This window comes from Salmo salar, chromosome 13, assembly GCF_965601325.2.
Source record: "Salmo salar chromosome 13, fSalSal1, whole genome shotgun sequence".
NCBI lineage: Eukaryota > Metazoa > Chordata > Actinopteri > Salmoniformes > Salmonidae > Salmo > Salmo salar.
In genome coordinates this window covers 75725653-75749170 of record NC_138303.1, presented here as the reverse complement: position 1 = coordinate 75749170, position 23518 = coordinate 75725653, and the positions used below count along the sequence as shown (strand labels likewise).

The window sequence follows — 23518 nt, the reverse complement described above, 5'->3', positions numbered from 1 at the left end:
ATATGAGATTCCTTTGGACACATGGCCTTATATTGGTGTCTAGCTGCGGTGCTTCAGGCATACCAGTCAGCAGAAATTCTATCTAATAGCCATTGATGAGACAATGTTAGCTGCAGTTCAATCATGAAATCGGTCTTCTTTCTGTTGGCTTGCTTGGAGACCTTTATACTATATGCTTTACTGAGAGTTGTCCAAGGAAGTGTTTGGAAGGACGCTGTATTTTTCAAAGGATTTCACAAAATGTTCAGTATACTGCATTCTCTTTTTCAAATGTCTTATTAATAACCAGTTCATATACAGATTAACATGGGCTTGTTTCTACTGTGGTCAGTGTTTTGTCAATAAAATCCGTCACCAGATCTACCACTTCAGTGCGGCGGCCAGGTTTGGGGAGTAACAGATTACAAAAAACGGTATATGTAATCCATTACGTTACCAGCAACAATATTGTAGTCAGATTACAGATACTTTTGAAAAACTAGATGGTTACTTCAAGGATTACTTTTAAATTCAGAAAGGATGTTTAAGAGAAAAAAAATATTTTTTCTCAATGACATTCAAATCAGCACTGAAAAAAGCCGCAAGTTTTAAGTTTGTTCCACCTGAATGAGTCTGACCACAAGTCAGAGACCACTATGATGACACACCAAATGGGTTTGATGGATCACGGGAAAAGAGCAGGAATAGGCTTTTCTAGGCTACAGTCCAAGCTATGTCTTCCAATGGTGCGACTGCTGTCTGCATCCAAAGATTATCCAACTTGAATAAACACTTGGAGGTAAGGATGACAACAGTGTTGTAGTCTACAGTGATATGGATATCACTTATTATTGATATCTACATAGATCATTGATGTGAATCACACTGCTGCTCTCTCGTTAAGCTATTTGCACCTTACGGATTGTGGTTATTGTGGATGGCTGTTCACAAATCTAAATGTGTATTTTATTGCTCAATAAATTTTATTGAGCAATAAAAGCCCAACTTTTATTCCATAGGCTTGGATCCGCACACTGTCCACTGGTTTCAAAAACAATGATTGATAGGCAGGTTAAACTTCTTGAATTCAACCACTATCGTTGAAAAGTTTGGGGTCACTTAGAAATGTCCTTGTTTTTGAAAGACAAACACATTTTTTGTCCATTAAAATAACATCAAATTGATCAGAAATACAGTGTAGATATTGTTAATGTTGTAAATGACTATTGTAGCTGGAAACGGCAGATTTTTTTATGGAATATCTACATAGGCATACAGAGGCCCATTATCAGCAACCATCACTCCTGTGTTCCAATGGCACATTGTGTGAGCTAATCCAAGTTTATCATTTTAAAAGGCTAATTGATCATTAGAAAACCCTTTTGGAATTATGTTAGCACAGCTGAAAACTGTTGTTCTGATTAAAGAAACAATAAAACTGTCCTTCTTTAGACTAGTTGAGTATCTGGAGCATCAGCATTTGTGGGTTCGATTACAGGCTCAAAATGGCCAGAAACAAAGACCTTTCTTCTGAAACTCGCCAGTCTATTCTTGTTCTGAGAAATGAAGGGTATTCCATGCGAGAAATTGCCAAGAAACTGAAGATCTCGTACAACGCTGTATACTACTCCCTTCACAGAACAGAGCAAACTGGCTCTAACTAGAATAGAAAGATGAGTGGGAGGCCCTGCTGCACAACTGAGCAAGAGGACAAGTACATTAGAATGTCTAGTTTGAGAAACAGATGCCTCACAAGTCCTCAACTGGCAGCTTCATTAAATAGTACCCGCAAAACACCAGTCTCAACGTCAACAGTGAAGAGGCGACTCCGGGATGCTGGCCTTCTAGGCAGAGTTCCTCTGTCCAGTGTCTGTGTTCTTTTGCCACTCTTAATCTTTTATTTTTATTGGCCAGTCTGAGATATGGCTTTTTCTTTGCAACTCTGCCTAGAAGGCCAGCATCCTGAAGTCGCCTCTTCACTGTTGACGTTGAAACTGGCTTTTTGCGGTACATGAAGCTGCCAGTTGACGACTTGTGAGGCATCTGTTTCTCAAACTAGAACCTCTAATGTACTTGTCCTCTTGCCCAGTTGTGCACCGGGGCCTCCCGCTCCTCTTTCTATTCTGGTTAGAGCCAGTTTGCGCTGTTATGGAATTCTGATAGACTTTGGTTTTTAATGGGAAGATATCATTTAATCATGTTATTATATGTAGTATAAAGCGATGGGTTAGAAGATGCATACATAACCAACCACTAAAGTAAAGTTTAACATCCATATATGGCCAGCTATGTAGACTTTAACATTGATTTATCTTGCAATAGATGTGGTTCAATTGGTAACATAAATGTTTGTCTTCTTCTAATACCTCTTAAGGGACAATTGATGTTAAAGTAACTGAATGTAATCAGATTACGTAACTGGTGACACCCCGGGCCCCGGACCCCATGACGGCACGTGTGCGACACCCACACCGCGCTAATCAAATTTGATTTGTCACATGTTTAGAATACAACAGGTGTAGACTTTACCGTGAAATGCTTACTTACGAGCACTTTTAAGTTAAAAAGTAAACATTTGCTAAATTTAAAAAAGGAAATAGTAACACAATAATATAACAATAACAAGGCTATATGCAAGGAGTACCGGTACCGAGTCAATGTGCCGGGGTACGAAGTAGTTGTGGTAATATGTACAGTTGAAGTCGGAAGTTTACATACACCTTAGCCAAATACATTTTAACTCAGTTTTTATATTCCTGACATTTAATCCTAGTAAAAATTCCCTGTTTTAGGTCAGTTAGGATCACCACTTTTTTTTAAGAATGTGAATTGTCAGAATGATAGTAGAGAGAATGATTTATTTAATATTTTATTTCTGTCATCACATTCCCAGTGGGCCAGAAGTTTACATACACTTAATTAGTATTTGGTAGCATTGCCTTTAAATTGTTTAACTTGGGTCAAACGTTTCGGGTAGCCTTCCACAAACTTCCCACAATAAGTTGGGTGAATTTTGTCCCATTCCTCCTGACAGAGCTGGTGTAACTGAGTAAGGTTTGTATGCCTCCTTGCTTGCACACGCTTTTTCAGTTCTGCCCACGAATGTTCTATATGATTGAGGTCAGGGCTTTGTGATGGCCACTCCAATACCTTGACTTTGTCCTTAAGCCATTTTGCCACAACTTTGGAAGTATGCTTGGGGTCATTGTCCATTTGGAAGGCCCATTTGCGTTCAAGCTTTAACTTCCTGACTGATGTCTTGAGATGTTGCTTCAATATATACACATCATTTTCCTGCTTCATGATGACATCTCTTTTGTGAAGTGCACCAGTCCCTCCTGCAGCAAAGCAGCCCCACAACATGATGCTGCCACCCCCGTGCTTCACGGTTGGGATGGTGTTCTTCGGCTTGCAAGCGTCCCCCTTTTCCCTCCAAACATAAGGATGGTCATTATGGCCAAACAGTTCTATTTTTGTTTCATCAGACCAGAGGGCATTTCTCCAAAAAGTACAATCTTTTTCCCCATGTGCAGTTGCAAACGGTAGTCTGGCTTTTCTATGGCGGTTTTGGAGCAGTGGCTTCTTCCTTGCTGAGCGCCCTTTCAAGTTATGTCAATATAGGACTCATTTTACTGTGGATATAGATACTTTTGTACCTGTTTCCTCCAGCATCTTCACAAGGTCCTTTGCTGTTGTTCTGGGATTAAGTCGCACTTTTCACACCAAAGTACGTTCATTTCTAGGAGACAGAGCACGTCTCCATCCTAAGCGATATGACGGCTGCGTGGTCCCATGGTGTTTATACTTGCGTACTATTGTCTGTACAGATGAATGTGGTACATTCAGGCGTTTGGAAATTGCTACCAAGGATGAACCAGACTTGTGGAGGTCTACAATTTCTGGCTGATTTCTTTTGATTTTTCCCGTCAAGCAAAGAGGCACTGAGTTTGAAGGTAGGCCTTTAAATACATCCACATGTACTGTCGTGGTCAAAAGTTTTGAGAATGACACAAATATTAATTTTCACTAAGTCTCAGTGTCTTTAAATATTTTTTGTCAGATGTTACTATTTAATACTGAAGTATAATTACAAGCATTTCACAAGTGTCAAAGGCTTTTATTGACAATTACATGAAGTTGATGCAAAGAGTTAATATTTGCAGGGTTGACCCTTCTTTTTCAAGACATCTGCAATCCGCCCTGGCATGCTGTCAATTAAAATCTGGGCCACATCCTGACTGATGGCAGCCCATTCTTGCATAATCAATGCTTGGAGTTTGTCAGAATTTGTGGGTTTTTGTTTGTCCACCCGCCTCGTGAGGATTGACCACAAGATGGTCCTGGCACTTGCTGGACTTTCTTGGGCGCCCTGAAGCCTTCTTCACAACAATTGAACCGCTCTCCTTGAAGTTCTTGATGATAAGATAAATAGTTGATTTATGTGCAATCTTACTGTCAGCAATATCCTTGCCTGTGAAGCCCTTTTTGTGCAAAGCAATGATGGCAGGTAACCATGGGTGACAGAGGAAGAACAATGATTCCAAGCACCACCCTCCTTTTGAAGCTTCCAGTCTGTTATTCGAACTCAATCAGCATGACAGAGTGATCTCCAGCCTTGTCCTCGTCAACACTCACACCTGTGTTAACGAGAGAATCACTGACATGATGTCAGATGGTCCTTTTGTGGCAGGGCTGAAATGCAGTGGAAATGTTTTTTTGGGATTCAGTTCATTTGCATGGCAAAAAGGGACTTTGCAATTAATTGCAATTAATCTGATCACACTTCATAACATTCTGGAGTATAGGCAAATTGCCATCATACAAACTGAGGCAGCAGACTTTGTGAAAATTAATATTGGTGTCATTCTCAAAACGTTTGGCCATGACTGTACACCTCCAATTGACTCAAATTATGTCAATTAGCCTATCAGAAGCTTCTAAAACCATGACATCATTATCTGGAATTTTACAAGCTGTTTAAAGGCACAGTCAATTTAGTGTATGTAAACTTCTGACCTACTGGAATTGTGATACAGTGAATTATAAGTGAAATAATCTGTCTGTAAACGATTGTTGGAAAAATTACTTGTGTCATGCACAAGGTAGATGTCCTAACCAACTTGCCAAAACTATAGTTTGTTAACAAGACATTTGTGGAGGGGTTAAAAAACTAGTTTTAATGATTCTAACCTAAATGTATGTAAACTTCCGACATCAGCTGTACATGTAGGAAGGGGAAATAGTTACTAGGCAATCAGGACAGATCAGAAACAGAGTAGCAGCAGCGTATGTGAAGAGTGTGAAAGAGTGTGAAATAATGTGTGTGTGTGTCTGTGTGTGTTTGTGTGTGTGTGTCGTCAATAAGTGTGTGTATGTGTGTGTGTTTTTTGTGTGTGAGCATATATATATTGTGTGTGTGTGTGTGTGTGTGTGTATGTACAGTATGTGTGTGTTGGAGTGTCAGTGTAGTATGTGTGAGTGTGTGGATAGAGTCCAGTGAGTGTGTATAGAGCCAGTTGAAGAGAGTCAGTACAAATAAAAGGGGGTCAATGCAAATAGTCCAGGCAGCCATTTGATTAACTGTTCAGCAGTCATATGGCTTGGGGGTAGAAGCTGTTCAGGAGCCTTTTGGTCCCATACTTGGCGCTCCAGTACCGCTTGCCGTGCAGTTGCAGAGAGAACAGTCAGTCAATGACTTGGGTGGCAAATGCACCTTTTTGTAGCCTAATAATGATTTTGGAATGGTAGGCAAGACAGTTATGGGTACTTGGCAATTGGCTGCTCTTCAGTAGCTAACTGGAAATGTGTTTAAATGTTCCAGGGCTGTCCTTAGGATTTTCTGACAAGGTGGTGCTGATGTAGACCTAAGGTTGGGTAGGGGGTCAGTGAAGTTGGAGCAGGAAGCGCATTTAAAATAAATCTGTAACTGCCAATTCCTGAAACCTAGAGTCTTAAATTATCAAATCAAATCAAATGTATTTATATAGCCCTTCTTACATCAGCTGATATCTCAAAGTGCTGTACAGAAACCCAGCCTAAAACCCCAAACATCAAGCAATGCAGGTGTAGAAGCACGGTGGCTAGGAAAAACTCCCTAGAGAGGCCAAAACCTAGGAAGAAACCTAGAGAGGAACCAGGCTATGAGGGGTGGCCAGTCCTCTTCTGGCTGTGCCGGATGGAGATTATAACAGCACATGGCCAAGATGTTCAAATGTTCATAAATGACCAGCATGGTCAAATAATAATAATCATAGTAGTTGTCGTGGGTGCAACAAGTCAGTAACACAAGAGTAAGTGTCAGTTGGCTTTTTCATAGCCGATCTTTGAGAGTATTTCTACCGCTCCTGCTGTCTCTAGAGAGTTGAAAACAGCAGGTCTGGGACAGGTAGCACGTCCGGTGAACAGGTCAGGGTTCCAGCAGGTCTGGGACAGCAGGTCTGGGACAGGTAGCACATCCGGTGAACAGGTCAGGGTTCCATAGCCGCAGGCAGAACAGTTGGAACTGGAGCAGCAGCACGGCCAGGTGGACTGGGGACAGCAAGGAGTCATCAAGCCAGGTAGTCCTGAGGTATGTCCTAGGGCTCAGGTCCTCCGAGAGAGAGAAAGAAAGAAAGAGAGAAAGAGAGAATTAGAGAGAGCATATTTAAATTCACACAGGACACCGGAAAAGACAAGAGAAATACTCCAGATGTGACAGACTGACCCTAGCCCCCCGACACAAACTACTGCAGCATAAATACTGGAGGCTGAGACAGGAGGGGTCAGGAGACACTGTGGCCCCATCCGATAAAAAACCCCCGGACAGGGCCAAACAGGTAGGATATAACCCCACCCACTTTGCCAAAGCACAGCCCCCACACCACTGGAGGGATATCTCCAACCACCAACTTACCATCCCGAGACAAGGCCGAGTATAGCCCACAAAGATCTCCGCCACGGCACAACCCAGACAAGAAGACCACGTCAGTGACTCAACCCACTCAAGTGACGCACCCCTCCCAGGGACGGCATGGAAGAACACCAGTAAGCCAGTGACTCAGCCCCTGTAATAGGGGTAGAGGCAGAGAATCCCAGTGGAGAGAGGGGAAACCGGCCAGGCAGAGACAGCAAGGGCGGTTCGTTGCTCCAGCCTTTCCGTTCACCTTCACACCCCTGGACCAGACTACACTTAATCATAGGACCTACTGAAGAGATGTGTCTTCAGTAAAGACTTAAAGGTTGAGACTGAGTCTGCGTCTCTCACATGGGTAGGCAGACTATTCCATAAAAATGGAGCTCTATAGGAGAAAGCCCTGCCTCCAGCTGTTTGCTTAGAAATTCTAGGGACAATTAGGAGGCCCGCGTCTTGTGACCGTAGCGTATGTGTAGGTAACAAGCTTTACCTGTTTGATGGTTCGTCAGAGGGCATAGTGGGATTTCTTGTAAGCTTCCGGGTTAGAGTCCCGCTCTTTGAAAGCGGCAGCTGTTGCCTTTAGCTCATGGCGGATGTTGCCTGTAATCCATGGCTTCTGGTTGGTGAATGTACGTACGGTCACTGATGCATGGGCTCGTCAGACTCGTTAAAGGAAAAAAAGTATTCTGCCAGTCTGTGGTGAGTACTCGCAGTCCTGATGTCCAGAAATTCTTTCGGTCATAAGAGATGGTAGCGGCAACATTATGTACAAAATAAGTAAAAAAGTAAGCTACAAACAACGAAAATAAACAAACAAGAAACCACAATCGGTTGGGGACACGTAAAATGTCAGCCTTCTTCTCCGGCGCCATTGTTACAGAGTCTCATAGCAAAGGGTCTGAATACTTATATGTAAATAAGGTATTTTTGTTCTATATTTGTAATACATTTGTAAAAAAAAAAGAAACTGTTTTCACTTCGTCTTTATGGGGTATTGTGTGTAGGTTGATGAGGGAAAAAATTATTTAATCCATGTAATGTAACTAAATGTGGAACAAGTAGGGCTTACATTCATACAGTAAGTCAGGCTGTGTCACATTTCTATAGCTCCTGTGTCTTGGAGCAATCGGCTATCATGTTTGGCTCTTAACTGAAAGGTTAGTACTTCAAGCCCACCCAGGGATGGGTAGCTTTCGTGAGTAGACCATTGCTTCAGATAAGAGGGGCAGTTATCTGACCATATCTTGTTTTCTGAAAACAGCGGGGAGCAAAATTCTCAATCCTCTGCTGTGAGTGTCACCGTGCCAAATGCCGCTCCCAGAGGCTTGATTTGATTTATTAGGGACCCCATTTGCCGACGCCCATATGCCAGCTAGTCTGAGGTTGGTGTTGCTCTGCCCCCTCCCCCATTCTGCCTGAGGAGGACCTGGTAATGCTATTGTTTTAGCCAGTTATCCTCCAGGCCTGCTGAATTAAATGCAGCTGCTCCTGGTGTGTTTGTTTGGCTGTCTGTCGCCTTCCATTACACCCCCAACAACTGGAGCACAGGGTCATGCACGTGGCACGCCTCACCATTATCCTTTCATGCATGCGTGGTTCTCACGTATATGAAGGTACATGTTCACACAGCTTTTGCCAGTAGAGGCCTTACTGTTGGTTTGTATTATTCATGTTTAAACAACGGAGAGACATGAACGGGGCGAGTAGGTGCAGAGTTGTGATGGGCTTGTTGTTGGAACGTCCACTATGGTTTGTTGTTTTATGTGTGAACCCACTGCCTGAGGTGCTCAGAATAAACCATTATCATGCTAAATTGCATTATCATTGTTTGACTGAAGTGATTTGTTGGTTCTTTAAAGGGAAGAGCTTGTGGAGACACGTTCAACTAAAACTGGTAAAACCATCAATCAATCAATCAATCAATCAATCAATCAATCAATCAATCAATCAATCAATCTAAATGTATTTATAAAGCCTTTTTTACATCAGCAGATGTCACAGATGCTATACAGAAACCCAGCCTAAAACCCCAAACAGCAAGCAATGCAGATGTAGAGGTGTGGTGGCTAGGAAAAACTCCCTAGAAAGGCAGGAAACTAGGAAGAAACCTAGAGGAACCAGGATCTAAGGTGGACTGGGGACAGCCAGGAGTCATCAGGCCATGTAGTCCAGGAGGAGAGGATTAGATAGTTTTTTGTTGCCCTTTTTCTCCCCAATTTCCTGGTATCAGATTGGTAGTTACAGTCTTGTCTCATCACTGCAACTCCCGTACGGACTCGAGAGAGGCGAAGGTCAAGAGCCGTGCATCTTCCGAAACACAAACCAACCAAGCCGCACTGCTTCTTGACACAATGCCCACTTAACCCGGAAGCCAGCCGCACCAATGTGTCGGAGGAAACACTGTACACCTGGCGACCGTGTCAGCGTGCACTGCGCACGGCCTGCCACAGGAGTCGCTAGTGCACAATGGGACAAGGACATCCCTACCGGCCAAACCCGCCCCTAACCCGGACGACGCTGGGCCAATTGTGCGCTGCCCCATGGGTCTCCCGGTCGCGGCTGGCTGTGACAGAGCATGGACTCGAACCCAGAATCTCTAGTGGCACAGTGCGATGCAGTGCCTTTGACCACTGCACCACTCGGGAGTCCAGCATACTTAAATTCACACAGATACACCAGATACCAGATAAGACAAGAATTACACCAGATATAACAGACTGACCCTAGCCCCCCTGCACATAGACTATTTCAGCATAGATACTGTAGACTGAGACAGGGGTGGGTCGGGGGACACTGTGGCCCCGTCCAAAGATAAACTGAGTTCTGTAAGAGAAAGCCCTGCCTCCAGCTGTTTGCTTAGAAATTCTAGGAAAAATAAGGAGGCCTGCATCTTGTGACTGTAGCGTACGTGTAGGTATGTACAACAGGACCAAATTGGAGAGATAGGTAGGAACAAGCCATGTAATGTTTTGTAGGTTAGCAATAAAACCTTGAAATCGGCCCTAGCTTTAACAGGAAGCCAAAGTAGAGAGGCTAGCACTGGAGTAATATGATACAATTTTTGGGTTCTAGTCAGGATTCTAGCAGCCGTGTTTAGCACTAACTGAATTTTATTTAGTGCTTTATCCGGGGAGCTGGAGAGTAGAGCATTGCAGTAGTCTAATCTAGAAGTGACAAAAGCATGGATTAGCTTTCCTGCATAATTTTCTGTTACGAAGATAGCTGTCCTTGAAATATTCTTGATATGTTCGTCAAAAGAGAGATCAGGGTCCAGAGTAACGTTGAGGTCCTTTACAGTTATTTGAGACGACTGTACAACCATCAAGATTAATTGTCAGATCCAACAGAAGATCTCTTTGTTTCTTGGGACGTAGAACTAGCATCTCTGTTTTGTCCGAGTTTAAAAGTAAAACATTTGCCACCATCCACTTCCTTATGTCTGAAACACAGGCTTCCAGGGTAGGCAATTGTGGGGCTTCACCATGTTTCATCGAAATGTATTGCTGTCCACATAGCAGTGAAAGTTGACATTGTGTTTCTGAATTACATCACCAAGAAGTAGAATATATAGTGAAAACAATAGTGGTCCAAAAATGGAACCTTGAGGAACTCCGAGGACATACCGTCCACAGAGACAAACTGATATCTTTCCAACAGATAAGATCTAAACCAGGCAAGAACTTGTCAGTGAAGACCAATTAGGGTTTCTAATCTCTCCAAAAGTATGTGGTGATAATTGGTGTCAAAAGCAGGTCTAGGAGATATGCAGAGCCTTGGTCTGACACCATTAAAAGGTAATTTAACACCATCACGAGTGCAGTCTCAGTGCTATGATGGGATCTTAAACCAGACTGAAGCCTTTCGTATGCATTATTCGCCTTCAGGAAGGCAGTGAGTTGCTGCACAACAGCTTTTTCTAACATTTTTGAGAGGAATGGGAGATTCGATAGTTTTTTACATTTTTCTGGTCAAGGTTTGGCTTTTTCAAGAGAGGCTTTATTACTGTCACTTTTAGTGAGTTTGGTATACATCTGGTGGACAGGGAGCCATTTATTTTGTTCAACATAAGAGGGCCAAGGACAGGAATTAGCTCTTTCAGTAGTTTAGTTGGAATAGGGTCCATTATGCAGCTTGACAGTTACTGTTGGAATTACTGTTGGAATGTGTCAAGAGATACAGGATTAAAAAAACTTGAGTGTCTCCATTGATCATAGGTCCTGGCAGTTCTGTGCAGACTCAGGACAACTGAGCTTTGGAGAAATATGCAGTTTCAAAGAGGAGTCCGTCATTTGCTTTCTAATGATCATGATCTTTTCATCAAAGAAGTTCATGAATGTATCACTACTGAAGTGAAAGCTATCCTCTCTTGTTGAATGCTGCTTTTTAGTTAGCTTTGCGACAGTATCCCAATTTTTTTGGTGGTTTGTTCTTATTTCTCCCCAATTAGGTTGGAAAATAGGATGATTGTGCAGCAGTGAGGGCTCTTCAATATAGCACGGTACTGTCTTTCCAAGCTAGTTGGAAGACTTCCAGTTTGGTGCAGCGCCATTTCCGTTCCAGTTTTCTGGAAGCTTGCTTTCGGGCTCGGGTATTTTCTGTATACCAGAGAGCAAATTTCTTGTGACAAATGTTTTTTGTTTTATGGGTGCGATTGCATCTAGGGTATTATGCAAGGTTAAATTTAGATCTTCAGTTAGTTGGTTAACCGATTTTTGTACTCCGACGTCCTTGGGTAGGTCAAGTGAGTCTGGAAGGGCATCTAGGAATCTTTGGGTTGTCCGAGAATTTATAGCACAGCTTTTGATGATCCTTAGTTGGGGTCTGAGTATATTATTTGTTCTGGTTGCAAATGTAGTAAGATGGTGTCTACATTTATTTATTCCATGGGACAAAACTAGATCCAGGGTATGACTGTGGCAATGAGTAGGTCCGGAGACATGTTGGACAATATCCACTGAGTCGATGATGGATCCGAAAGCCGTTTGGAGTGGGTCTGTGGACTTTTCCATGTGAAAATTAAAGTCACCAAAAATTGGAATATTATCTGCCATGACTCCAAGGTCCGATAGGAATTCAGGGAACTCAGCGAGGAACGCTATAAACGGCCCAGGAGGTCTTTAAAAAGTTATTGAGTAGGCTGCATCGATTTCATGACTAGAAGCTCAAAAGACGAAAACGCAGTCTTTTTTTATATATCATTTGAGATTTTCTGTCATTAATGTTAGCAACAACTCCGCCTTTACGGGATGTGTGGGGGATGTGGTGTAACCGGGTGGAGAGGCCTCATTTAACACATTCAATTCATCAGGCTTGAGCCAAGTTTCAGTCAGGCCAATCACATCAAGATTATGATCAGTTATTTGTTCATTGACTATGACTGCCTTGGAAGTGAGGGATCTAACATTAAATAACCCTATTTTGAGATGAGCGATATCACAATCTCTTTCAATTATGACAGGAATGGAGGTCTTTATTCCAGTGAGATTGCTAAGGCAAACACTGCCATGTTTTGTTTAGCTCAACCTAGATCGAGGCACAGACACAGTCTCAATGGATAGCTGAGCTGACTACACTAACTGTGCTAGTGGCAGACTCCCCCAAATATATATATTTTTTATATATATTTTTTTTATTTAACCTTTATTTAACTAGGCAAGTCAGTTAAGAAAATATTCTTATTTACAATGACAGCCTACCAGGGAACAGTGGATTAACAGCCTTGTTCAGGGGCAGAACAACAGATTTTTACCTTGTAACCTTTTGGTTATTGGCCTAACGCTCTAACCACTAGGCTACCTGCCCATCCCTAAGCTGGAAGGCTGGCTGCCTGGCCTACACGCTATCTCATTGTGAGCTAGATAAGTTAGAGCCCTGTCTATGTTCATAGATAAGATGAGAGCACCCCTCCGGCTAGGATGGAGTCTGTCAGTCCTCAGCAGGCCAGGGTTGGTCCTGTTGTGGGTGAATCCCAGAAAGAGGGCCAATTATCTACTAATTCTATCTTTTGGGAGGGGCAGAAAATAGTTTTCAACCAGCGATTGAGTTGTGAGACTCTGATGTAGAGCTCATCTGTGTGATCACGCTCTCTGTAGCCGATGTAAGTGAGACCTTTAAACAGGTTAATATTCACAAGGCCGCAGGACCAGAAGGATTACCAGGACGCGTACTCAGAGCATGCGCTGACCAGCTGGCAAGTGTCTTCACTGACATTTTCAACCTCTCCCTAACCCAGTACCTACATGTTTCAAGCAGACCACCATAGTCCCTGTGTCCAAGTATGCCAAGGTAACCTGTCTAAATGACTATCACCCCTTAGCACTCACATCTGTAGCCATGCTTTGAATGGCTGGTCATGGCTGGTCATGGCTCACATCAATACCATCCTCCCAGGTCTACAGCATCCCAGACACCCCACTCAAATTCGTATACCGCCCCAATAGAACCACAGATGATGCAATCTCTATTGCATTCCACACTGCCCTTTCCCACCTGTACAAAAGGAACACTTATGTGAGAATGCAGTTCATTGACTATAGCACAGCGTTCAACACCATAGTGTCCTCCAAACTCAACACTAGGCTAAGGACCCTGGGACTGAACACCTCCCTCTGCAACTGGATCCTGGACTTCCTGACGGGCCGTCCCCTGGTGGTGAGGGTAGGCAACACATCCGCCACGCTGACCCTCAACACCAGGGCCCCTCATGGGGGTGTGCTTAGTCACCTCGTGTACTCCCTGTTCACCCACGACTGTGTGGCCGGGCACGACTCCAACACCATCATTAAGTGTTCAGACGGGCCTCCCCAGTGGCAGTCTAAGGCACTGCATCGCAGTGCTAGCTGTGCCACTAGAGATTCTGGGTTCGAGTCCAGGCTCTGTCGCAGCCGGCCGCGACCGGGAGACCCATGGGGTGGCGCACAATTGGCCTAGCGTCGTCCGGTTTAGGGGAGGGTTTGGTCGGCAGGGATGTCCTTGTCCCATCACGCACTAGCGACCCCTGTGGCAGGCTGGGCGCAGTGCACGCTGATACGGTCGCCAGGTGTACAGTTTTTACTCCGACACAATGGTGCGGCTGCCTTCCGGGTTAAGTGGGCGTTGTGTCAAGAAGCATTGCGGCTTGGTTGGGTTGTGTTTCGTTGGACGCACGGCTCTCAACCTTCGCCTCTCCCAAGTCCATACCGGAGTTGCAGCAATGAGACAAGACTGTAACTACCAATTGGATACCAGGAAATTGGGGAGAAAAAGGGGTAAAAAAATGACAAATGGATACACGCCAAACCAGTTATAATTTGAAACGATAACGATACAAATTATTTAATTAGAAACAACAATGCTATTAATAACAATTTTAAAAGCTTCTATGAAAATCTTTATAAATCAGAATTAAATAATAGTTGGACTGATCCTACTATCACGTTTCAGGTAAGACCCAGATGCAGATAATGTCGAAGTAACAACAGTTTATTAAATCGAACAGGGGCAGGCAAAAGGCAGGTCAATGGCAGGCAGAGGTCAGTAATCCAGATAGGTGGGGCAACAGTGAAGAGGTGACTCCGGGATGCTGGCCATCTAGGCAGAGTTGCAAAGAAAAAGCCATATATCATGTGTTTAACTCTGCCTGTAAACACATTGAAGAACTTGAACTATTTATTGACGAGAGATACTTACGAACTCTTAGAAGCATGTCGCTGGCTTCAGAGGACTCAAGCATTGTTAAGGACAACCAACCCAATCAACAAAACAAACCAAAACCAGGTTGGCCAATAGGTATCAACGATGGAACCAAACCATCCCCTAGTAAGAGGGCGCGTGTGGCGAGTGGGGAGAGGTTTACTGATATGGATGTTGACTTGTTCAAATCCATCAATGGAAGGCTTGCCAAACTTGATATCTTGGATATATTACGAGAGGACATCAATGCATCATGTGCTAGTCTAGAATTCAGCCAACGTCAGATTGATGATCTATGGAAAGAGAACACGGCGCTGAAAGGTACTGTAGACTCTATTCATAGCAAGGTGGAGGTGGTACAAAGGGAGAACAAACAACTTAAAGAAACCTTGCTTGATGTACAGTGTCGATCAATGCGGGACAATCTAATATTCTCAGGGATACCGGAGAATGACAACAGCAGAGGCTGTGAGGACACAGTCCGAGACTTTATGTCAGCTCAACTAAAACTGCCCACTGATGTTGTGCATAATGTCACTTTCTCCAGTCTCCATAGAATAGGTAAGGCCTCTGGAAATAGGCCACGGGCTATTATTGCATGTTTTGACAAATTTAAGCAAAAGGAAATGACGAAGAACATGGGCAGAGAACTCAGAAACACTGATTTTGGAATGAATGATCACTTCCCCACCGAGATCAATGAAAGGAGAAAAAACTATATCCCATCATGAAGGAAAAACGTTGCCTGAATCAACGAGTTTCCATGGTGATGGATAAACTTTATATCAACGGGCAATTGTATTGGGACTCTAGAGTAACTCCCTGGCTATTTTAATTTAATGTTCAAATTTGAGTTTGTGTGTTGTAGTGTATCATGACAACTTCAACTATAACGAATAGATGCTCTATTGATCTTCACTTGATAAGGAAAGGGTTGCATATAGCTCAGGTTAATGTATGTAGCCTTACTAACAAAATACATGAGGTTTTTAACTTGGTCAACATAAATAATATTCATATTTTGGCTTTGACCGAAACGCATTTAGATGCATCTGTAAATGATGGGCAAATTAACATTCATGGATATAGTCTACTTAGAAGGGACAGGAATAGGAATGATGGGAGTGTAGCACTGTATATTCAGAATCATATACCTTTTAAGAGGAGGGATGACCTTAATGTATGTCAACTAGAGGCACTATGTGCTCAGGTACATCTGCCTCACCAGGCAGCCATATTGGTGGGATGTGTGTATACAGTGAGGGAAAAAAGTATTTCATCCCCTGCTGATTTTGTACGTTTGCCCACTGACAAAGAAATGATAAGTCTATAATTTTAATGGTAGGTTTATTTGAACAGTGAGAGACAGAATAACAACAAAAAAATCCAGAAAAACGCATGTCAAAAATATTATAAATTGATTTGCATTTTAATGAGGGAAATAAGTATTTGACCCCCTCTAAATCAGAAAGATTTCTGGCTCCCAGGTGTCTTTTATACAGGTAACGACCTGAGATTAGGAGCACACTCTTAAAGGGAGTGCTCCTAATTTCATCGTTACCTGTATAAAAGACACCTGTCCACAGAAGCAATCAATCAATCAGATTCCAAAGAAACCCCCTAGGATTGTGGTCAAGAGAAATTTTAAAACATTTAATCATGAGCTATTTCAAAATTATTTGGCTGCTGTTCCCTGGGAGCTGATTTATCTAGAGAATGATTTAAATCACGCTACAGAATGTTTTATTGATTTGCTCACTGAGGTAATGGACCATCATGCCCCTATAAGAAAGAGTACAGTTGGTGCTCGTCCATCTCCATGAATTGATGATGAACTGGGTGATGCTTTTTCTCAAAGAAATATGTCAAAAGTCTTAGCAGCCAAGTCAAAATTAGAAATTGATCAACAGAATTATAGAACATTGCGTAATTATACAGTTAAATTGAATCGAAAGAAAAAAAGTTATTTTACAACAATGCTTTTATTGATTGTAAAAATTATTCTAAAAAGGTATGGAACACAGTTAAGGGCTTACTTGGTACATCTATCTCATCATTCCCATCTAGTGTGGAGGTTGACGGGAGAATAATAACAAAACCAGTTGATATTGCCAATCATTTTGCAGATTTTTTTACAAAGAAAATTAATTTACTGAGCAACAATGTAAACATACATTCTTCCAAACAAGCTATTGTCCAATGGATTGATGATCATATTATGAGCAACAAGATCTGCTCTTTTAGTCTGCAAACGGTGTCAGTGGAGGAGGTGTTAAACCTATTGAAGTCATTACCTGATGGGAAATCTACAGGTTATGATCTTATGGACAATTTTTTGCTTCACTGTGCTGCTCCCCAGATTGCAGTTCCACTGAGATACATATTTAATTGGTCACTGGAAAAGGGGATGTTTGCAAATGTATGGAAGCATGTGAAACTGTGTCCTATTCCCAAAGACTGCAAAGAACCCATTTCTCCTGCCAATAGTCGACCAATTAGTCTACTCCCTACACTCAGTAAGATATTGGAGGGTATTGTGAGTAGACAAATATGGGAGTACATGGAAAATAATGATCTGATTACAGCCAATCAGCATGCTTATCGCAAAAAACATTCCACTACCACTGCATTGGTTGACATGACTGACCAGTGGCTCAATGCATAATGGCAAGTTTGTGGGTGTACTATTTTTAGATTTCAGTGCAGCATTTGATTTAGTGGATCATGAAATAATTTTGACAAAATGAATGCATTATGGTTTTAAGGAGGTAGCATTGAATTGGGTACTGTCATATCTAACTGACAGGAAACAGTCCACCTATATCAATGATTCATTTTCTTCCCCTCATGTGTTAAACTGTGGAATACCGCAGGGCAGCTGCCTTGGGCCACTTCTTTATTTAATATATACCAACGACCTTCCCTATGCCTTAGCTGAAACTCAAGCTACTATATTTGCAGATGATACTACAATTTATGCAGCAAGACAATCGGTTCAACAGGTACAGTAAGCTTTACAAGGAGATTTGGAGAATATCAGGAAGTGGGTTTGCCAGAACAAACTTGTTTTAAACACCAAGAAAACCAAAGTTATGTTGGTCTGTTCCACTAAGAAAAGGCCAAAACAGCATGGGATACAATTAAGTATGGGAGGAGTACAAATTAAAGAAGTGGCAGAAACCAAACTATTGGGAGTGCAGCTAGACAACTGCTTATCATGGTCGTCTCAAATAACTAATCTATGTAAAAAAAATATTAAAACAGCATGCATAATCAGAAGGATAGCTAAATATTTACCAGGAAAAATTCTTAAGCAAATAACACAAGCGTTAATTGAGAGTCAGGTGAACTACTGTTCTGTGGTCTGGGGAAATGCATCAGCAAGTGAAGTTAGGAGACTGCAGATTGCACAGAACAAAGCAGCAAGGATTGTTTTACGGTGGAGATATGGTTCATCTGTTGCAGTCATGCGCAATGTTCTTGGTTGGTCATCAATCGACAAGATAATTGAAAAAAACATGCTAATTTTATTTCATAATATATATTATTTAAAACGGCCAAGTTCTATTCACAACGGTAATCAGTTGGTAAGAGACAGACATTCCGTAAATACTAGGAATAGATTGTCCACCATCTATGTGTTATCCAGACAGAAAAGAGAAATAGGCAAAAGAACATTTCGATTTAGAGCAATAAAGAAATTGAATAAATTAACTGAGCAAACCAGAAACCTTTCAATATATACATTTAACAATATTTTAAAACTATTTAAATATAATACACAGAAATGTTGTGGGATTACAGTAGATGAAGAATCAATATTTTTTTTGAGTATTTATTGGTTCATTATGTTAGTATATTATGTATGTTTGTAATAGTGTGTTATATGTGAAAATGTGTTCGTATATAAATTGTATTTTAATGTTTAAGGATTATTGGAAGATTAGTCCAAATGGGGACTAAAAGAGATCCAAATCAAATCAAAATCAAATCAAATATATCAGACTGGCCAATAAAAATAAAAGATTAAGACACTGGACAGAGGAACTCTGCCTAGAAGGCCAGCATCCCGGAGTCGCCTGTTCGCTGTTGACGTTGATCTTCAATTTCTTGGCAATTTCTCGCATGGAATACCCTTCATTTCTCAGAACAAGAATAGACTGGCGAGTTTCAGAAGAAAGGTCTTTGTTTCTGGCCATTTTGAGCCTGAAATCGAACCCACAAATGCTGATTCTCCAGATACTCAACTAGTCTAAAGAAGGCCAGTTGTATTGTTTCTTTAATCAGAACAACAGTTTTCAGCTGTGCTAACATAATTGCAAAAGGGTTTTTTAATGATCAATTAGCCTTTTAAAATGATAAACTTGGATTAGCTCACACAACGTGCCATTGGAACACAGGAGTGATGGTTGCTGATAATGGGCCTCTGTACGCCTATGTAGATATTCCCCCCAAAAATCAGCCGTTTCCAGCTACAATAGTCATTTACAACATTAACAATGTCTTCACTGTATTTCTAATCAATTTGATGTTATTTTAATGGACAATTCTTTTTGCTTTTCTTTCAAAAACAAGGACATTTCTAAGTGACCCCAAACTTTTGAACGGTAGTGTATATATAAAAACTTTTTCCTTAGTATAATATTTTGAAAGGGCTAATGTTACTGTCATTACACTTCTTGGTGTTTTGTAACAAATGTCTCGAGTGCACAGTTTGGATGCTGGAATTATTTTGGAGTAGACAAACATGCGCAGGTAGCATACTTTTGAAGTGATTTGTTGTTCAATAAGATGACGTTATGTTCATGCCAAAAAAAAAGGTAATCAAAAAATATGATTATATGATGTCTTTACTATTAGGCCCAGAAAAATTGCAGGTTCCATGAAAAAAATAGAGACCCCCGAATTTCATGGTTTAATTCGTACTCTGCCTACCGATGACACTGCAAACATTATTCAATGGAAGTGGAACCTTGATGTGTGGACTCCTCTCTCACGGGTTGGTTGACAGACTGAGACAGAAGCGACAGGTTTTTCTTCAGCTGAACAAACCTCAATGTTTTGAAATGTTTGCTCACAGGCAACGTTTACAGCTCCCAAGCCCCTCTCACCGAGCCAAAAAAACTGTCCACCCACCATCTCCCTTTACAACCCTAAAGGTTCTTTGTGTTTTAAAATGATTTAATCTCTCCTGGTTTCTCATTGACTGAACCACCCTAATTCTTGAGCTAGTCATAAGTCACTCTTTTTGGTAAGCTCTTTTATGTAATTAACTGATCCCTCTGTCACTGTCATTCCTTGTGAATCAATTATGTTTCCTTGTCCTTGCAGTGCCCCACACACAGAAGCACAGCCTCCAAACAGCACAAAATCTTCTCCACGAAGATGTGGCGCGTGCTGAGGAACTGTCTGAGGTAAATCCAAAGCCTGAGCTCTATTGTTGGGTCTTAGCATAAACCACTGAGTGTGTTCTTTGCATTGTCAGCACTAGTGTAGAATCATTGAAAAGCCTCCACGTAAGTCGACAGCCAGGCCACACTTGTTCATTCTGCGCTCCATTAAAATCGGACAAATTCTAGGAATAGTCTGTGAAACTCATGCATACTTGAGTATTCAAGCCTGCAGGAGTTAGGATCCACACTGAACTGGTTGCCTTTTTCAAGCGAGATCAAAAAAATAATTTTGCCCAAAGTTTTCTGTGCACTATACTCCATCTGGCCACGATTTCAATAGAAATGTCTACAATTTGAACGAGAACATTTGCCTTGACCTTTTGATTTAAAAATAATCAGGTCTTTCAAATGTTCATTTGCTTATTAAACGCATAATGTTATAGATGACTAGACAGTTAATAGAAATACACACAGACCTCACGATAGGATATTATCATGATATTTAAGTGCTGATACGATATGTGTACCAATTCTCATATTATTGTGATTCAATGTTCCAAAAATATTGCTCACCATATATCTGCTTCAGAGGGACATGAGAGAGCCATGAGAAAAAATTTGTTTTGATCAGCCATGGAAAAAACAAATGGTCTCCCTATTTAAAAAGAATATAAAATACAAGCCATGAAGGACAAATACTGGAGTTTTGTTGCAGTTACAGCAAACTAGTGCAAAATAATATTGCGATATGGTCAAAATGATTCGATACAAAAGTAATATCGCAATATATAAGTGTCGTTTTTTTCACCTGCATCAGCTACTTTTTTAATGTGCACTGCACGTTGACTGCCACGGTTTACTGAACAATTTAAATACCTCATTAACCTATAGCTACAATTTTCATACAACTACATTCAGCTCCTTCATACTTTAACCAAGACACTACCCAGCAAACATACCCACATTGGTATGTTTTTACCCTTGTAGGAAAGGTTGTTTTTTTTTACAGCGCAATTGGTGCAAACTATACACGTTTAATCCGACCTCATACTTTCCTAGGTGATAAAACATTTTATTTGGAGAGGAATGTATGGCACTACACATTTATTGAGTTAGATCCATTACCATGTGGTCCTTGTAAACCTTAATTTCACAAACCATATACTGTAAGGAAGTGACTGTATAACCGTGAACAGACTATAGTCCTATACAGCACGTTCCCATAATGAGAAAGGCTTACTACCATAGACTATCCCCCCACACACAATCCTTCCAACATATATCAATGAAAGGCCGTCCAGCTCGCGGCCATAATAAATGGCCCATTTGTTTATTAAATGGATTTCACACAATCAATATATCTAATGAATGGCAGTAAGGGTGGGTTCTTTTGTGTGTTGCAGCAATTAGGTTTCATGTATCGCCAGTGCCACTCATTAATATCTTTAGCGGCTCCCTGTTGAAGCTGACAGCTTTCAGCCCCCGAGGCTGAAGGTAACATCATAGAGAGTTGATTGTGTAGGGTTGGGCGGTATCCAGATTTCATACCGGCATACCGTTTCTGTACCATACCGGGGTATAGGGTATTACCGAATGTGCACACAAGGGGATTGAAAAAATATATTTATATATTGACGCACAAAACAATTTAGGCAACAGGGATCTTGATCCAGGGGGGGATTGAAAAAATATAATAAACCGTTGGTATTTCGAAATACCCCAGTATACAGGTAAACGGTATATCACCCAATATACAGTATATCACCCAAGCCTAGTGTCAAGCCATCTACAGCTGGCAACTATGAATAAAGAAATGTCCACAGAAATTATGGTGGTGCCATGGGCACCATTTGTGCTGCTCTGATATGGAAGATACACAGTAATGACCCAAATCTTTTTTTGTGTGCGTAGCCGTTGGCTTCTTGCTAATTGAGTCCTTCCCATTGACTATGCTCAGACAGAGGTTAGAGTGGGGAGCTGGGCTGTGCAGACTGTAATCAATTATTCACTCCCCCAACACTAGGCTAGACAGGTTTTTCCACCTGCTCCCAATGACTGGGGGTACAGTTGCCAGTCAGACTGATTACAGTCATTCTAGGGCTGTTCCAGTGGAAGTGTTACTGGATATACCATTGTGGCCCATGTAAAATAATATATCTTGCAATTAAATTATCAACACATCTGTGTCAAAGTTCATGGCAAAGCATTACAAGTCAATGTGAAACCCCCTTTTACATGTGGGGCTGTGTTTACACTGTTCCCAGGGGTTGGGAATCCTTTTGTTAGACTTCCTGTCTTCTGATACCTGGGCCTCTGCTTCACAGGACCTCCTGGAGAAGTTCATGGAGGGGAACGTGCCCTTGGAGGGGTTCCTGGATTCCTTCCAAAGCTCCAGGAAGAGCTACCACATCCGTCGTGTTCAGGCAGAGAAAATTCAGGAGCTCAGCCGAGCCAAAGAGAATTCCAGCAAACCCAAAAAGCTAGAGGAGCGAGAGGACAAGGCGCAGGAGGTGAAGAGAGACAAGCACCCTGAAACCCAGCAGCCCAACGGCTTCGTGGCCCAGGGCCCGCCCCGGGTCTTCCAGCTCCGCTACGGCCTCACCCCCGCCATCCTGCTGCCCCACTTCCCCCTGCCAACCACCTCACCCTCTGCTCCGTCACACGCCAGTCTACCTCCGCTGGGCTCCCAGCCGGGCCAGACCCACATCCTGAGTCCAAGTGCCCAGCTCTCGCGACATGGGCACCCTGTGAACCTACGGCTCATTGGACAATTACCCGGTGGCTGGCCAACCAGACCGGTGCGGTTACAGCAGCTCTATAGGCCCGCCACTCACCAGCCTGAGCCTCTATACCGATAGCTGAGGCATGGGCCCCGGAGGTCTCTAGACATGGAACCAAACAGCGGCTACCAGACTCATGCACGCAAAGATGGCCTTTGAAGACTTTGTGGAATTGATCTGACACATACGTTCACCAGCCATGACAGAAAATGTAAACATACCTAAAAAGGAGATAACCGGAAGCCATTAAGCATGGAGTAAGTGTAATTGAAAGCAAGCAAGTGAATGAATGAAGGAGCAACAGGGTGTGGTTTTCATTGTTGTTTGTTTTTTTCTTTGAATGTTACACTGTCAGGGCGTCACAGGGTTGTGAAATGTCTCAAATGGAGTAGTGTCTCCGGTTTGTCATAAAGGACCCCATTGTCCATTCCTCCGACTGAGAACTGCAAGGCTTCTCTGAAATGGCCTGGTGTCGTTTTGCTGATGATCAATAAAGTACAAATTGTGGTGTTTATTATTAACCTAAATCCCTGTTGTTACTTGTTTCATAGTTCGGTCCAAGCGATGCAGTCATATTTATGCAATTTTGGAATCATTTCCAAGCCATTTTCCTGATGCGCAAACACAAGACATCACAACACAAAGATGAACAAAGAACACTGAATAGGTGGCAGTGTTTATGCAGCTTCCCCTTTCAAATGCATATTTAGAGCAGATGGTCTAATATTTATTATTTATCTGGCCAGTAGATATATACTGGCAACATGACTGTTTGCTCAGGCTTTTCAAATTTTTTATTATCA

The 23518-nt window shown here is 42.0% G+C and overlaps 1 protein-coding gene across 1 annotated transcript in view; it reads left to right on the top strand.

The window, feature by feature from the left end:
• Positions 1-23242, top strand: part of LOC106567677 (vacuolar protein sorting-associated protein 37D) — a 58865-nt gene extending 35623 nt beyond the window's left edge. Inside the window, exons 3-4 of the mRNA XM_014137240.3 lie at positions 19874-19956; positions 22260-23242. Of these exons, the coding sequence (XP_013992715.1) occupies positions 19874-19956; positions 22260-22793 (617 nt within the window). The 3' untranslated portion in view covers positions 22794-23242. The remainder of the gene's footprint in view (positions 1-19873; positions 19957-22259) is intronic.
• The last annotated feature ends 276 nt before the right edge of the window (positions 23243-23518 follow it).